This window comes from Amblyraja radiata, chromosome 10, assembly GCF_010909765.2.
Source record: "Amblyraja radiata isolate CabotCenter1 chromosome 10, sAmbRad1.1.pri, whole genome shotgun sequence".
NCBI classification, from domain to species: domain Eukaryota; kingdom Metazoa; phylum Chordata; class Chondrichthyes; order Rajiformes; family Rajidae; genus Amblyraja; species Amblyraja radiata.
Genome location: NC_045965.1, coordinates 45862190 through 45880566, shown reverse-complemented (window position 1 = coordinate 45880566; position 18377 = coordinate 45862190). Strand labels below are relative to the sequence as shown.

Sequence of the window (18377 nt, the reverse complement as noted above, 5' to 3'; positions counted from 1 at the left end):
TATAGTGTTTGTTTGTCACCTTAGCACATTCCACAGACATTAGTCATGGTCAGAGGTACAGAAAAATATAAGTTTCTACAGAATTCATCACATCAAAGGCATTTTGTCACATGGTACAAGATATATTAAAAACATTGGCTATTTGGTTTATGACATCTTACTTTTCAAATACATCAAAAAGATCAAGCTACTTCTGTGGTTCCTCTCTCGGCACCTCCTCCCTCATAAACATAGGACACTTGGTGCCAGGCATTTTACATCAAAGAGATCAATCTAGCTCCTTCTCTGCTTCCTCTCTCATCACTTCGTCCCTCATGAACATAGGACACTTGGTTTTCGACATCTTACTTTTCCAATACATCAAAGAGATCTAGCTACTCTCTCGTCACTTGGGAGACAATGTTATAGTATTTATTATCTCACACACCGCAACCTGAGGCAAGCCTAATTTGAGACTAAATATAAGCTGTAAGCTAGCCCAGAAGCCAATTTTAATATCTTCTTATATTTTTAACTTAATTCAGCTTTATCACTTGGCCATTGAGACGGCCTTGGCGTGTCGATCTGCCTCCTCCTGTTTTATCATCTCCTCCACCACGAGCCGTCTCTTCCGCACTGATGTTGCCTTGTGCCATTGAGGAGCTTTGGGGGCGAGCCGGAGCCTGGCTAAACTATAAAACCAAAACAGCAGCCATCTAGTGGCCATGAGTCCCCCATGAAACATTTTCCTTGCCACTCCAAGGCCTCAACAGTGTGCAGAGGTGTTAGTTATTATTATGGTATAAAGAGATGAGAAGCCATGTTAAAAATAGTAATACCTACATGGAAAACATTTGGTAGGTAGATAAAAATGCTGGAGAAACTCAGCGGGTGAGGCAGCGTCTAGGGAGAGAAGGAATAGGCGACATTTTGGGTCGAGACCCTTCTTCAGACTTGGTGATGAGACTCACATAGGGGCACTGTCAGGAGCAACTTCATGCAACAAACAAATGCAAGAGGAATTCAGTAGGTCAAGTAACATCATGTTGGGGGGAGAAAGTAATGGTCGACGTTTCAAGTTGAAACCCTGCATCAGGACTCGTGCGGGGTCTCAATCTGAAATGTTGACCATTGCTGATGCTGGGTTTTGATCTGAAATCCCAACCATTTCTTTCCTTTCACAGATGCTGTTCGATCCACTGCGTTCCTCCAGCCGTTTCTTTGTGCTCCAGGTTCCAGCATTCGCAGTCTCTTGTATCCCCAGGAACAATTTAATGCCCCCCTGTGTCTCATTGAGATTTGGAGAGTCCCAACATTCTGAAAGACGGGTATAAAAACATAGAAGACAATCATCGACTACCCTGGCAGTGAACTCCAGAGGCCAACAGTTGATAATAAGGAAGAAGATTATTATCTTCTGGCCTGAGATACAATCAACAGTCAGAAACACTTCAGTACCGAGCCTGGCCAGCTTGGAAACCTGGCTAGTAATAGTTAACCCGTAACACATAGAAACATAGAAAATAGGTGCAGGAGGAGGCCATTTGACCCTTCGAGCAAGCACGGCCGTTAATTGTAATCATGGCTGATCATCCACAATCGGGAACCCGTGCCTGACTTCTCTCCATATCCCTTGATTCCGCTAGACCCTAGAGCTTTTTCTAACTCTCTTTTAAATTCATCCTGTGAATTGGCCTCTACTGCTTTCTGGGGCAGAGAATTCCACAAATTCACAACTGTATGTGAAAAAGTTTTTTCTCACGTTTTAAATGGCCTCCCCTTTATTTTAGACTGTGGCCCCTGATTCTGGACTCCCCCGGCATTGGGACCATTTTTCCTGCATCTGGTTTGTCCAGTCCTTTTATAATTTTATAAGTTTCTATAAGATCCCTTCTCATCTTTCTAAATTCCAGTGAATACAAGCTCAGTCTTTCCTCATATGACAGTCCCGCCATCCCAGGGATTAACCTCGTGAACCTATGCTGCACTGCCTCAATAGCAAGGATGTCCTTCCTCAAATTAGGAGTCCGAAACTGCACACAATACTCCAGATGTGGTCTCACCAGGGCCCTGTACAACTGCAGAAGGACCTCTTTTCTCCTATACTAAAATCCTATACTCAAATCCTCCAAATGTGATGGGGTAGCTTCGAGATCAGCGTAAACCAAGCGTATTTAGTGCCTCATTTTCTTCCGTTGACCAAAAGTCTGCATTTTATAGTCTATTTAAACTATACTAGAGTTTAAATAGACTATAAAATGCAGACTTATACTAAAGTGCAAAACTAAAGGATAATGGAGTACATGACAAAAAATATTAGTAAGTGTAATACAATCTGGTTGACAATGAACATGTCATAGTCTCTCTGAACATTAAAAGTGTAATCTGAAACTGGAAAATTTTCTCGTGTATAAGGAATGATATTATCTATAAAGCTTGAATGAGATTCCTGCCTTGGAATGGATGCAATTATTTTTCCATTTTTGTCATTGGATAGTCTGCGAGATTTAGTTCTGGGATTTTACTTGATGTTTGTCCAACCTTTTACCACTTGGATATTTTTTAACTTGGCTGTCTTTATTATGTTGGGATTCCAGATGTGAGGCTTTCTGTAAATTGACTATTTTTCAAAATATTAAACATATTACTTTAAAATAGCTTTGCAACTTATTTGGCAGTATTGGAGATAATTTAAACTGTGACCACATTAACAGATGAGCATAACAATCCTCCAAAACACTGAAAATCTGAAATACGAACAGAACATGCTGAAAACACTCAGTATATCAGGCACCATATGGGGGACGAAGAAAAAAACCCTTGATCAGAACTGAAAAAGTGTGATGCCAAAGTCACAAAAGACTGTACCTGAAAAGTCAACATCTGAAACAAAAGGAAAACGATGGAGGAATTCGGTGGGTGGAGCAGCATTTGTGGAGGTGTAGGGATAGTTGACGTTTCTCTGAATCTCTGGAAGAGTCTGAATGTCTCTGTGAGGCTGGGTTGCTGAGGTGATTTCTCCGTGTTTACTGAGGGCAGTTGAAGAAAGAAAAATAAAAGGGAGATGTTAAAAGATGTGAAATACAGGTCAGAGCAAATGCAAAGGTCTGAAACCAAAAGAAGACAGCTTAAAACAATAAGCAGATCAGGTATTGACTATGGAGAGGAAACTCTTCTGTATAACTTTACAGCAGAACTAGCCAGTTCCAAACCTGAAAAGCCCAAGATACCTGAAATGATTGAATTTGACATTCTCGTGAACCAAGAGTGTTTCATTGTCATGAGTACTGAAAATGGAACAATACACTTCTAACTTGCAGCTGCATAACAGATCTGTAAACACAGTACCAATTAGTAATGCAATATACAAAATAAAATTTCAGACTCCTATACCTTTTTCTCGATGGCAGGAATGAAATGAGTGCATTGCCAGGGTGGTGAGGGTCCTTGGTGATGCTGGTTGCCTTTTTGAGGCAGTGCCTCCTATAGATCTCTTCAATGATGGGGACGTCAGTACCTGTGATGGAGTGGGTTGTCCACCACAATTACATCATGGCAGCTACCGAAATTTTGAACTCCATACGTAAAGTGAAGAAAAAAAGAAACCCATTACTTAATGTTCACTGTTAAATGCAATGACATTAAATTCTTATAAATGCTATTCTATATATGTGCAACATTCGGAGTCAACAATTAAATTCTGCTTCTCACAATTTTCCTAAGACTTTACTTTACCATTACATTAATTTATTACATTAAATTATGCTCTTTTAGTTGTGAAGTAACTATGAATTTGCTCTGAGTGATTTTTGGTACTTGTATAAGCTGGTCATGTGAAGAGTACCAAGGCTTTAGTTCGAAATAATTGTAAATCATCTTTATTTACATGTCATCAGATGAATCCTTTGATGAAATTACAATTGACTCGATAAAATTAACAATATTTCTGTTATAGCCGCCTTGACACAGGCACAGGTGTCATAACTCCAACTTCCAATAAATCAGACTTCAGAAATAGAAAATCAACTAAAATATATAATGCAGAATACAGAAACCTGGCATTGTGTGGATAATCTGGTTATAATGGATGATTTAAATAAACTGGTGCCTAATTCCTGAGTTATGATGTTATGTGACTCTATATTTCTTCCTAGCCTTCTACATGCTCAACCCATATAACCATATAACAATTACAGCACGGAAACAGGCCATCTCGGCCCTACAAGTCCGTGCCGAACAATTATTTTCCCTTAGTCCCACCTGCCTGCACTCATACCATAACCCTCCATTCCCTTCTCATCCATATGCCTATCCAATTTATTTTTAAATGATACCAATGAACCTGCCTCCACCACTTCCACTGGAAGCTCATTCCACACTGCTACCACTCCCTGAGTAAAGAAGTTCCCCCTCATGTTACCCCTAAACTTCTGTCCCTTAATTCTGAAGTCATGTCCTCTTGTTTGAATCTTCCCTATTCTCAAAGGGAAAAGCTTGTCCACATCAACTCTGTCTATCCCTCTCATCATTTTAAAGACCTCTATCAAGTCCCCCCTTAACCTTCTGCGCTCCAGAGAATAAAGACCTAACTTATTCAACCTTTCTCTGTAACTTAGTTGTTGAAACCCAGGCAACATTCTAGTAAATCTCCTCTGTACTCTCTCTATTTTGTTGACATCCTTCCTATAATTGGGCGACCAAAATTGTACACCATACTCCAGATTTGGTCTCACCAATGCCTTGTACAATTTTAACATTACATCCCAGCTTCTATACTCAATGCTCTGATTTATAAAGGCTAGCATACCAAAAGCTTTCTTTACCACCCTATCTATTTGAGATTCCACCTTCAAGGAACTATGCACGGTTATTCCCAGATCCCTCTGTTCAACTGCACTCTTCAATTCCCTACCATTTACCATGTACGTCCTATTTTGATTTGTCCTGCCAAGGTGTAGCACCTCACATTTATCAGCATTAAACTCCATCTGCCATCTTTCAGCCCATTCTTCCAAATGGCCTAAATCACTCTGTAGACTTTGGAAATCCTCTTCATTATCCACAACACCCCCTATCTTGGTATCATCTGCATACTTACTAATCCAATTTACCACACCTTCATCCAGATCATTGATGTACATGACAAACAACAAAGGACCCAACACAGATCCCTGAGGCACCCCACTAGTCACCTGCCTCCAACCCGACAAACAGCCATCCACCATTACCCTCTGGCGTCTCCCATTCAGCCACTGTTGAATCCATCTTGCTACTCCTGCATTTATACCCAACAGTTGAACCTTCTTAACCAACCTTCCATGAGGAACCTTGTCAAAGGCCTTACTAAAGTCCATATAGACAACATCCACTGCTTTACCCTCGTCAATTTCCCTAGTAACCTCTTCAAAAAATTCAAGAAGATTAGTCAAACATGACCATGTGTTAAATGAGATCCTGTAATCGTTAGCCAACCATTATTCTCTTCAGATTTATTAATTGGTTGCTGTATTTAAACTTTTTAATCTATCTACAGCTTTTTACATATGTCTTACTTTTAGGTTGCTATGCTGTTGGAAATCTGGCGATCGATGAGAACAAGCAGATTGACTCCTACTCATCCACAAGCCTCGCATGCAATGCTACCAGAATCTCCTGCTATCAAAGACCTGCTTCGTCATGAAGTTCAGCTTCTGCTTTTAAACATTCAAAACAAAGCGCATAAAGAGGGCAGGTTGAGTATTCCCACAGATTTTGCATTTTTGGTTTGGGTTTGGTGTAGATCATTATTTAGTGTTCTCGGTGTCAGGATGTGCGATAATGTGTGAAAAATAAAAAAATGCTAGTGCCTTTTGCAGGGAGATAAAATCAGCAGAGGTTAGCTAAAAGGTAATTTCTAAAACTAAATCCATCAACGTTGAGATGTATTGAATTTGTTCAATTATCTGATTTCACGAAACTTTGTGGTCAAAATTAATAATGATATGTTTAAACTTTGGAGTGGATTACTGCCTTCTGCAGCAGAGGGGCATTCTTTTATAAAAAATGATATGTAAGGATATAAATTGAATAATATAACAATGGACATAGGTTATTAATTACCAGGCAGAAGAACATGGTTCTCGATCTGTTAAGCTCCAGAAATCTAACAAGCTGACAGATTTTCTCGTGAGAGAAGACTTAAAGAAAAATACATAATTGCTTCAGCCTAGTAGTCTTTCTTCCATTTGATTTTATAATTAGAAAAGTAATCTGAGGCATTAAAGGGACTGGATTAAAGGTAACGAATTGAAATAAGTATCAATGGAAAATTGATTCAAGTAAAATGTATTTTAATAAATTTACTTAATACAGAACATAACAGTAAATAATACATTTGACTATATGAATCCATTGAAATTTGTTCTTTTACATTATGAAAGCTATCTAATTTTCAAGGTGATTTTCATACTTACCTAAAATTTGCAAAGCCTTCGAGAAACATTATTGGCCCTATTTAGTGTGTTGACTCCGCCCCTGGCTACTGGACCAAGTTTTGAACCTAAAAATTCCTTTCATAAACTGGGTGAGTGGAGAAAATGGTGCTGACCAGTCAAAAATTGATGGTAGACAAAAGAGCTGGAGAAATTCAGCGGGTGAGGCAGCATCTATGAAGCGAAGGAATAGGCGACGTTTCGGGTCGAGACCCTTCTTCAGAAGGATGTCAGGGGGCGGGAAAAGGAAAGGAAGAGGCGGAGACAGTTGGCTGTGGGAGAGCTGGGGAGGGGAGGGGAAGGAGGGAAAAAGCAAGGGTAACCTGGTGCAGAGCAATTTTACACTGGTGTCTGGTTGTTCATGCTCTCATTAGTAAAATTCTTACTTACTTTCTCAGTGAGATTTGTGTTTTTTTGACATGAAAACTCCCCTAAGGGTGCCAACAGTAGTGCAATGGGCAAATTTTCTTTTATTTTTAAATCTTACTGGTATGAAATGTTGAGTTATTTATAGAGAGAAAACATGATAAATTTCAGTGAATTTCTTAATTTCCCTGAGATCTTGCTAATTTAAAAGTCAACGGTCAAACCACATTCTTTGTTCTCACTGAGATCTGTAATATCCTGTATCTTCAGAACCAACATTATACATGTACTCTGCTTTGTCTATGGATGTTAATAGAGCAGCCATCTTCACCACCCCAGCCAGGTTGCTCCATCTGCTTATCTCTGTCATGCTTCAACATTCTAGAGCCAAGAATCAAGACTTGTTGACACGTGCACTGGCATCCTTACTTGCTGCATCTTTACCTTCACTTTAAACACAACAACATAACAAATAAATACACAATAAATTACCAGACCATGATAGTGCAAGCCAAAATACATAGTGCTACCTAAGTAGTGAAAAGTTGTATTAGTTTAATAATAATAATAATAATAATATCTTTTATTGTCATTGCACGTCAGTGCAACGAGATTTAGTGTGCAGCTCCACTGATGTACAAGAAAGGTAAATAAATACAATACATAAATAAGCAAGCTGAATTGATTGACGTGACCATCTGAGGGAGACTGCCCAAAGGGGGTGGGTGGGGGGGCACTCATTAGGGCCGGTTCAGAGCCGCTATAGCTCTTGGGATAAAACTGTTCCTGAGTCTGGAGGTTCGGGCATAGAAGGCCTTGTAACGTCTGCCGGAGGGAAGTAGTTGAAACAGACCGTGGCAGGGGTGTGATGAGTCCTTATGGATGCTGAGGGCCTTCCTGAGGCACCGCGTGTGGTAGATGCCCTCCAAGGCTGGTAGCTCTGTCCCGATTATCCACTGCGCTCTGTTGACGACGCGCTGAAGAGCTCTCCTCTCCGCCTCCGTGCAGCTGAGATACCACACAGAGATGCCATACGTTAGTATGCTCTCTGTGGTGCAGCGGTAGAACGTTGTCAGCAGCTGTTGGGGCAGACCAGTCTTTTTTAATGTCCTCAGGAAGAACAGTCGTTGCTGTGCCTTCTTGACCAGCGCGGCGGTGTTCGTGGACCATGTGAGGTCTTCTGAAAAGTGAGTGCCCAGAAACTTAAAGCTGGACACTCTCTCCACACTTTCCCCGTAAATGGAGATTGGGGCGTATTCTCCAGAATGGGACCTCCTGAAGTCAATAATCAGCTCCTTGGTCTTGGAGGTGTTTAGTGCCAAGTTGTTATTGGCGCACCAGTCCGCCAGGTTCTGCACCTCCGCTCTGTAGTTTGTTTCATCACCGTTGGTGATCAGCCCAATCACTGTTGTGTCGTCTGCAAACTTCACGATGGTGTTGGTGTCGAATGCAGGGACACAGTCGTGAGTGAAGAGGGAGTAGAGCATGGGGCTTAGTACACAACCCTGTGGTGTGCCGGTGCTCAGGGTGATGGTGGAGGACAGGTGCGGGCCCAGTCTCACTGCCTGCGGTCGCTCCGTGAGAAAGTTCAGGATCCAAGCGCATATCAGTGAGCTGAGGCCTAGCTGGTGGAGTTTGGTGGTGAGCTTGGTGGGGATGACCGTATTGAATGCAGAGCTATAGTCAATGAAGAGCATCCTCACATACGTGCCCTGTCTGTCCAAGTGAGTCAGGACAGTGTGAAGGGCCAGAGAGATGGCATCCTCTGTCGATCTATTTGCCCTGTATGCAAATTGATGGGAGTCCAGTGAGGCAGGGATGCTGGATTTAATATGGGAGAGGACCAGCCTTTCGAAGCACTTCATAGGGATTGGAGTCAGGGCAACCGGCCGGTAGTCGTTGAGGTTGGTGATTTTGGACTTTTTCGGCACCGGCACTATGGTGGCTGTTTTCAGGCACTTGGGGACCGTTGCCAGAGATAGAGATAGATTGAAGATTCTCGTGAATACCTCCGCCAGCTGTCCAGCACAGTCCTTTAATACTCTTCCCTGGACTCCATCCGGGCCTGCAGCCTTGCGTGGATTGATCCTACGCAGAGCGCACTGTACCTCCTGAGTGCTCAGTGTTAAGGCCTGTCCCTCCGCAATGGCCGGGGTTATTCCACACCTGGTGGTGTTGCCAGTTTCGAACCGGGCAAAGAAGGTGTTTAGTTCGTTGGCCAGTGTGATATCACCGTGGGGGCAGGCGGGGCTGCTCTTGTAGTCAGTGATGTCCCCGACACCCTGCCACATGCTTCTGGTGTCCGCGGTATTGAAGTGGTCTTCTACCCTTTGCCTGTGGATGACTTTGGCCTTTTTTATGCCTCTGTTCAGGTTCAACCTGGCCGCACTGTAAGCAGAAGTGTCCCTGGATTTAAAGGCGTTGTTGCGTGCCCTTAGCAGATCCTGAACCTCCTTGTTCATCCAGGGTTTCCGGTTTGGGAACATCTCTATTTTCTTGTCCACTGTGACAGTCTCCACACAGCAGTTGATGTAGGAGAGCACAGTGGATGTGTACTCCTCCAAGTCTATCTCTGTACCACTGGTAGCCTGTTGTGCAAACAGGTCCCAGTCGGTGCGATCAAAGCAGTCCTGGAGTTGTAGGGTGGCGTCCTCGGGCCATATTTTGACCGTCCTTATTGCAGGTTTGGTCTTGCGGATGAGGGGTCTGTATGCAGGCAGTAGAAACAGTGAGAGGTGATTGGATTGTCCCAGGGATGGGCGGGGGAGAGCCATTGATGCTGAGGTAGGGTTGTGGTTTGGCTTGTGCAGAATGGTTCAAGAGCCTGATGGTTGATGGTAAGAAGCTGTTCTTGAACGTGGAGGTAATGGTTCTCAGGTTCCTGTAATTTCTTCCTGATGGTAGCTGCTCCCTGCTTCACTGTTTCGTTCTGTACTAGGAGAATTTATGCAAACTTTATATTTGCGAAAATACGTCATTTACCTTTTGTTCAGACCATAGGGCAGGTGTGGATATTTGTTTGTTTCTTAGACTTTCCCAAAGTCTAGACATGTTTGCATTGCACTCATATCCTTTGTGCCACCTTGGCAATCTGACCTTAGGATAGGTTCCATGCATAAAGAATATGCCTTCAGTCTGTTCCTCAGTCGGTACTGTTCCTCACTACCCCGCCATCTTAGAAGCTATTTCCCATCTCTCCTTTCATTAGAGAATTCACTCGCAATATTTGACATCGCTGTAAGAGGGTTTTTTTCTTTTAGCTTATGCTTTACCAAGAACTGGCTGCAGAAGTGACAATGCAGGCAGCTGTGAGAATTTGCAATAGATCAATAGAGAACACTGTATTTATTGAAAAGTAACATTGCACAGGAAAAGCCTACTATTCTGCAAAGATCCTCTGCTATAAGATCTTTGCTATTCTGTTCAGTGAACCTCAGGAGACATTGTGATTTTTATGTGACTTTCACAAGCATTGTGTATTCTGAACATGAACAGGTGATGTTAACCAATGTACTGCTAGTGTTCATGCAAATCAACACTTCACATATTCCTTTAGTATATTTGAACAGGGACTTAACCTTTGTGACATGCTGTATTTTCAATAGGCATAGAAACATAGACATAGAAAATAGTTGCAGTAGGTCATTCGGCCCTTCGAGCCAGCACCGCCATTCAATATGATCATAGCTGATTGTCCAAAATCAGTATCCCATTCCGGCTTTTTCCCCATAACCCTTAATTCCCTTAGCCCTAAGAGCTAAATCTAACTCCCTCTTGAAAGCATCCAGTGAATTGCCCCCCGCTGGCTTCTGTGACAGAGAATTCCACAGATTCACAACTGGCTGGGTGAATTAATTTTCCCCTCATCTCAGTCCTAAATGGCCTACCCCCCTATTCTTAAAACGTGACCCCTGGTTCTGGACTCCCCCAACATTGGGAACATTTTTCCTGCATCTTCCCAATCTAAGAATTTTATAGGGTTCTACAACCCTTGGGTTGTATAGAGTTTTATAGGGTTCTCATCCTTCTAAATTCCAGCAAATACAAGCCCAGTCGACCAATTCTTTCATCATATGTCAGTCCCGCCATCCTGGGAATTAACATGGTGAAGCTACGCTGCACCCACTCAATAGCAATAATGTCCTTCCTCAAATTAGGAGATCAAAATTACACACAATTGGCAACAATCATAAATAATAACATTTCTTTACTCTTCCATCTTTTAGATGAGGGGATTAATAGTAGCCAAATTGAGTTTTATTCTACAGTTAACCTTCAGTATATATGGTTTTCCATTCTGAGGATTTGGTCTGTTAACTTTGAACTTAAAACATGTATATAGACATAAAATGAAGTGACAACTGTGATGAATATGACTATGGTGATTTTGGTATAGATATCTAAATAGATGACCAATTGTTCTGGAAATGGTTCAGATATGCTTCTGTCAATTAAAATAATTTCCAAAAAGAAGTGTTGTTACACTTAAAAGGGTTTGAAGTTTTCAAAGGTTTGAATATCTCAGCTGGGGTGAGAAAGGATGTGGAAAAAGTAGAGTCTAATAAGTTTTGTTGCTTATTCATAACTATTGACTTTCAAAAAGCTTGGGATAGTAGATGAGTTATATTTTGTGCCAATGTCTTGATGAAAGCACTTTCTTTGTTTTAGAAATGAGAGTGATGCTCTTTCATCATACAATCCTGACATTGTCAGTTTTGCACTTGGACATAATAAAGTTGCAAATGTGCTAAATTCACCTGTAAATGCAGAGAGTATGAAAGACAAATGGATTGTACTGAAAAGCTCTCAAACAAACAGCAACTGTGAAATTGAAAGGTTAGTACAAATATATATATATATTTGCAAATTATTACACATTACATTCAATATTAGTCAAACTTGCATAAAATGTTGTTTCATAAGACAGCAAATGTTGCTTATCCAATTTCTGAGAAATACCTAATAACCTGACCTGAACCCAGCTGAACCTGACGGTATATGTTAGATTTGGGGTTAGGTGGAGTTCGTGTCCTGCCAAAACATTTCAGACCGGCGTAAGTCAGTACAGGTCCACCATTGTTGGTTCCAGAGCCTTTACGAATTATCAGTTTTGCTGGTCCAACAGAGGTCCCGTCCTCCAAGAGGAGTCCAATGGTACCAGAACGGTCCATCTAAGCAGCCGAGGACCCGAGATAACGGCCTGCGAATTCGGCCTCGGAAGTCGGCTATGGGAACAGATCTTCCGGATCAGGCCGCACTTGAGTTCTAGAGCCCGGCTGCAGGGGACAAATTTGACCCGTTGATCGGCCATAGAAGTCGGCTATAGGAATGGATTTGCCTGCTCCGGCCGGGCCAGAGTGCCAGAACCCCAGTGCAAGGGGCTGATCGATGCACAAGTCCCGATCGCCGAACTCGGCCTGGGGGTCACGGCCGTTGCAGTCCGGATCCGCCCCCACTCCTACTCCCAGAGCGGAGCCAAGAAAATTGAAGATGGACACAAAATGCAGGAGTAACTCATCGGGACCGGAAGCATTTCTGGAGAGAAGCAATGGGTGACGTTTCGGGTCAAGACCCTTCTTTTCAGACTGAAGGAAAGTCTCTACACGAAACGTCACCCATTGCTTCTCTCCAGAGATGCTGCCGGTCCCGTTGAGTTACTCCAGCTTTGTGTCCATCTTCAAATGACGTCACGCACTCCAGAGGGCTGCGAATGAATGAAGTCGCGCACGACCTTCGCGGGATGGTTCAACACGTAAGTGGGACAGGGGCTTTACAGCTTCACGTTGTAAAGGGTTAGTGATCCAGTATGTCTAAAGCTCAGCCACAAGAGGGCGAAGTGGAGCAGGATTCAGGAAAAGAAAGAAGAACCATTAAACTCACTGACAAAGGCCAGGTATTGTTCATGCAAAGATGTCAGAAGTCAAGTAACATGAGATGTAAACAAGCTGACAAGTTAATTGAAAAGCTGAAGGAACTCATGAAATCAGATGAAAATACGAAGGAAGTACTATCTATCTAACCTGGTTCAATTAACTGAGCTCTACTATGGTCAGAAAATACCACGAATCATTGCTAGAAATACCAATGTCTGAAAAGGAGCTTGAAAGGCAATAATAGTGGTTTCAAAAAATAATGGAATCTTTTAATGATTTTATACAAGATGTAGATGGTTTTCTGAAATTGGACAACAAACTACACACTCTATAGTTGGAAATGCAATACAACAAAGTGTCGTAGCCACAGAAGAAATTGGACCTGAAGACAGTATTTCAAATGTCACAAAAAGAAGATCTAGCCACAAATTGAATTCTTCACATTGTGCATCTTCAAGGGTTTCTGCTCGTATGGAAGCTCAGCTAGATATAGCTGTTCTCTTGGAACAGGCTGCCGCCCTGGACAGAAAGCACAAGCTTGAGGCACAAGAAGAACAGTTGAAAAGAGAAAAGGAACAGCAGGAATTAAAGATGGAGATGGCAGTAGCCAATGCAAGGACCAATATACTTGGGTCCAAGGGTTCAAGTAGCAGCTCAAGAGTATCTCACGGATGAGCTCTTTTATGGAAAAAGGTGCTGCTAAAAGGGAAGCAGCAGCTAAATTAAATCTACAGGCAGATGAATACTGGCCTGATCAAGTGCAACAAAGACAGAATGTGTTGATGGGAACCGAAACTTCCTTCCAGCAACAGATTGGTAGACCAAAACAAACAACTCTTGAGCCACCTGCTAGGGCTTGTGTTAAGACCCATCTAACTCAACACGCTTTTCAGATGCAAAATGTACAGACTCATATGAGTAAGGGGCCTGTTAGCACTACTCCCTCTGTGCTGAATGATGGATACCAACGTGAAATCTGGAACTTAATGAAGAAGCAAAATGAGATTGCTGCTTTTCTAACTTAACAAAATCTCTCTTCTACCTTACCTCCAAGAGACATTCGTGTTTATGATGATGACCCTTTGCAGTATGAAGTTTTCATTACGGCATTTGAGAAAGGAGTGGAAAGAAAAATTACTGATACGAGTGATTGCTTGCATTTTCTAGAGCAATAAACAAGAGGGTATCCAAAGGAGCTAGTCCACAGTTGCCGACTTTTCCCTCCAGCCAAGAGCAATCAAAAGGCAAAAGCTTTGCTTAAAGAATATTTTGGTAATAAACATAAGATTGCCAATGCATACATGGCCAAGGCTTTTGCTTGGTCAGCGATCAAGCCAGAGGATGTGAAGGCATTGCATGCGCTCTCGCTGTTTCTTAGAGGTTGTTGCAATGCAATGGAACATCTCACCTATATGGAGGAAATGAATGTTGCTACCAATATGAAAACTATCCTTCTAAAATTGCCTTACAGGCTTAGAGACAAGTGGAGGGATAGTGCATGTTGGATACGGAAAGAGCATGGATGTCGAGCTAAGTTTCCAGATCTGGTGGATTTCATGGAGTGGCAAGTGGAGATAATGTCAGATCCACTTTTTGGAAACATTCAGGATTCTAGACCAACTGCCATTGTCAAAGGTTCTACTTTTGCTAAAACAAGAGAAAGATCAGGACCGAAAGGGAAGAGTTTTGCAACAACTGTAATACCTGTAGAAACCGCAGTGCAAGGAAATCCAACAACAGGTGGAGCGGGAAGAGATGCGTCTACCATCTCGTCCAGAGCTCCCAGGCTCTGGAACTCCCTCCCCCAACTGATCCGCAATTCCGTGTCCCTCACCATCTTCCAGTCCCGCCTCAATACCCATCTCTTCACCTCTGCCTATCCTTAGCCCCACGTCCCCCTCCCTTTTCATCTGTGCTTGAATTGCCTCATATTGTGTTTTGAACTGAATTCTGTCTTTAATTTGTGTACTAGTCATGTCTCTACTATTTATTTCATTCCCTTACATGTTTTTCCTCTACTTGCTAATTGTTTGTAAGGTGTCCTTGAGACTCTTGAAAGGCGCCCATAAATAAAATTTATTATTATTATTATTACCATTAATACTCAAGGTTCTTGTTTGTTTTGTAATAAAAGTGGTCACACATTAGGGAGGTGTCTACTGATCAAGAAGAAGGGGCACAAAGAAAAGAAGGGAGTCTGCTTTGGATGTTTGAAGAAAGGACACATGAGTAGAGACATAGAAACATAGAAAATAGGTGCAGGAGTAGGCCATTCGGCCCTCCGAGCCTGCACCGCCATTCAATATGATCATGGCTGATTATCCAACTCAGTATCCTGTACCTGCCTTCTCTCCATACCCCCTGATCCCTTTAGCCACAAGGGCCACATCTAACTCCCTCTTAAATATAGCCAATGAACTGGCCTCAACTACATTCTGTGGCAGAGAATTCTAGAGATTCACCACTCTCTGTGTAAAAAATGTTTTTCTCATCTCAGTCCTAAAAGATTTCCCCTTTATCCTTAAACTGTGACCCCTTGTTCTAGACTTCCCCAACATCGGGAACAATCTTCCTGCATCTAGCCTGTCCAACCCCTTAAGAATTTTGTAAGTTTCTATAAGATCCCCCTTCAAACTTCTAAATTCTAGCGAGTACAAGCCGAGTCTATCCAGTCTTTCTTCATATGAAAGTTCTGACATCCCAGGAATCAGTCTGGTGAACCTTCCCTGTACTCCCTCTATGGCAAGAATGTCCTTCCTCAGATTAAGAGACCAAAACTGTACGCAATACTCCAGGTGTGGTCTCACCAAGACCCTGTACAACTGCAGTAGAACCTCCCTGCTCCTATACTCAAATCCTTTTGCTATGAATGCTAACATACCATTCGATTTCTTCACTGCCTGCTGCACCTGCATGCCTACTTTCAATGACTGGTGTGACTTGTGACGTGTGCAAACAAGATCATCCTGAAATACTTCACACTGAACAGAAGAACACGGAGAAGAAGCCGGAGCATACAGAACAGAATGAGAAGTCAACTGTGAGTGATGCCGTTTCCTCAGCTAAGATGTATGCGCATATTGGGGGCGGTGATGAAGCCTGCACCTTCTCTATCGAACTAGTACAGGTAAAGAGCCGCAATAGGACACGGTGTTGCAAACATATGCATTTTTGGATCATGGAAGTTTAACAACCTTTTGTACAGAGAGCTTGATGAGAAAGCTGAACATTATAGGACAAAAGACTAAGATCCTCTTCAATACCATAAATGAAGAGAAGCCTGTGATCTATCATCATATCTCAGGTTTGGAAATATCTAGTCTGGACAAAGACGATTTTATACAACTATCTGATGTGTTCACACATAAGACCATGCCTGTTTCTCATCTAAACATTCCCAGCCAGGAAGAGCTGTAATAATTGCCTTCCTTGAAGGATATCAAGATTCCTAAAATAGACTCTGGCATCGACCTACTCATCGGAACAAATGCCCCAAAGGTATTGGAACCTTGGGAGCTGGTCAGCAGCCAAGGGGATGGACCATTTGCCGTGAGGACCCTACTCGGATGGGTCATCTATGGTCCCCTGAGTAGAGACAACGAAAGCAGGGATGAAAATGGCTACCCTGCTGCTGCTGTCAATCGAATATCTACTGTAAACTTATTGTTATGAATCACTCAGTAAAGATGATAGATGGACACTATTGTCTAGGTTTACCTTTCAAACAAGAAAGCATCAATTTGCCGAATAACGGATGCATTGCAGTGCAGCGCATCCAGAGCCGGAAACGCAGGAATAAGAATTTTCATGATCAATATAAATCTTTCCTTACAGAAATGATTGATAATGGTTATGCTGCAATGGTGCCAGTGGACCAGCTGAAACAAAGTGATGGAGAGCTCTGGTTCATCCGACACCATGGGGTGTATCACTCAAGGGAAGGAACTTTAAGGGTGGTCTTTGACTGTGGGGTAGTCTTCAAAGGAACGTCACTTAACTGCCAACTGCTGCAGGGTCCAGACCTTCTGATGATCCAGGGGACCTGGAAACACTTACACCAAACCATCTTCTTCTGTTGAAGACCAAGCCAATACTACCAGCTGGACTCTTTGTGAAGGAAGACTTGTACATTAAACGCAGATAGAGACAGGTACAATATATAGCTGACCTTTTTTGGAAGTGGTAGACACAAGAATACTTGCCTCTAATCCAAGAACGACAACGATGGTCAAGCGTAAGAAGAAGCTTTATTCCAGGTGACATCGTTTTGGTGGTTGATTCCACTGCACCACGAGGCTCCTGGCTAATGGGCAGGATATTGGAGAGCATACCAGATGCACAAGGTCTTGTGCATACAAAAAGACTTCAGACTAAGAGCAATATCTTGATAAGACCGATAACTAAGATATGTCTGCTCCAAGAAGCCAAAGAAGAAGATTAAATGCCAACACATAGTGCATACCTTTTGTCTTTGATAATATGTGAAACTTTTATAGCTCCTTTTAATGTTTATTGGTAATTGTTTCATTATATACGTAGAACAATTAGGGGCCGGTGTGTAGGAGCCATTCATGCTTAGGCTAGTTACTGTTAGCATATCATATTATTTTGTCTAGATATTTCTAGCAGTATTATTTTGAACGCTTGGGGGTGGGCATTTGATATGTAGATGGGCGTGACATATATGATAGAGGGACAGGGACTGACCAGATCAGACCAGCCACAGGATTTGGAGAGAAAACTGTTTTTACCAGATAGTAAGAATGGTAAGCTACAATTTGTATAAGAATAAAGAGGATCTGGTATGATCATTTTTTTGTTTGTAAAACTACTTCAATAAAGAACCATTTAAGCTCAAAATAACGACTGGAAGATCTGATTTTTCTTGTCTGCGAAAGATCACTCCCACCAATGGCAATGGAAAGTCGGACATTGGAAAAGTTTGAAATTGCCATTACAGCTGGTTTTAGCTGTGAATACAAGAAAACATGAGTAGTGGACTTGTTCAAGTAGGGCCAAAGGGAACAAAGTTTTGGATCAATTGCGGGCGGGAGGGGGAATGATTATTGGAGTAGTTTCTGCTCAAACTAATTAAGTTAATTTCAGTTGCATATAATCTTCAAATTAACTTTCTGATTTCTTCCTTTTCCAGTTTTTCATGTCTTTCCCACTTAAAGGATAATGTGGAAGCCATAAAGGACAAGTTTAATGTTACAAATATTGATGAAATTGTTGCACATTTACAGTAAGTAGCAATTACTCTTTATTTATTTAATAAAACATTACCAAGGTCAAGGTTTACAGAAAATGGTTTGGATGTACCGATTTTCTGTGACTACTGGAAGATAGACATGTAATCCCATTTATGACTTTTAGCAATCTTTATTAAACAGCACTACTTTAAGTGAGATCATGTACATTTATATTGCTGTGCTCATTCATCGAAATTCCCAACCAATGGCCTGGTCCTATCTCCACTAAGAAAGGCGGTGAGTCTCTCACCTCTTAAAATAATGCTTCTAATGTTGCTGTCTCCAACAGTCCTAACCCTAAACTTGCAGGTTTTTATATTGGTGAGGCCTTCTATGTTGTACATCTCTAACTGACAGTTCATTTAATGAGTTGGAGGGTAAAATATGAGGTGCTGCTCCTCCAATTTGCGGTGGGACTCACTCTGGCCATGGAGGAG

General features: G+C 42.0%; 1 protein-coding gene across 1 annotated transcript in view; it reads left to right on the top strand.

The window, feature by feature from the left end:
* LOC116977868 overlaps positions 1–18377 on the top strand; it is a 39940-nt gene that overhangs the window by 3811 nt on the left and 17752 nt on the right. The window contains exons 2-4 of the mRNA XM_033028723.1: positions 5538–5710; positions 11484–11651; positions 17841–17933. Of these exons, the coding sequence (XP_032884614.1) occupies positions 5544–5710; positions 11484–11651; positions 17841–17933 (428 nt within the window). The 5' untranslated portion in view covers positions 5538–5543. The remainder of the gene's footprint in view (positions 1–5537; positions 5711–11483; positions 11652–17840; positions 17934–18377) is intronic.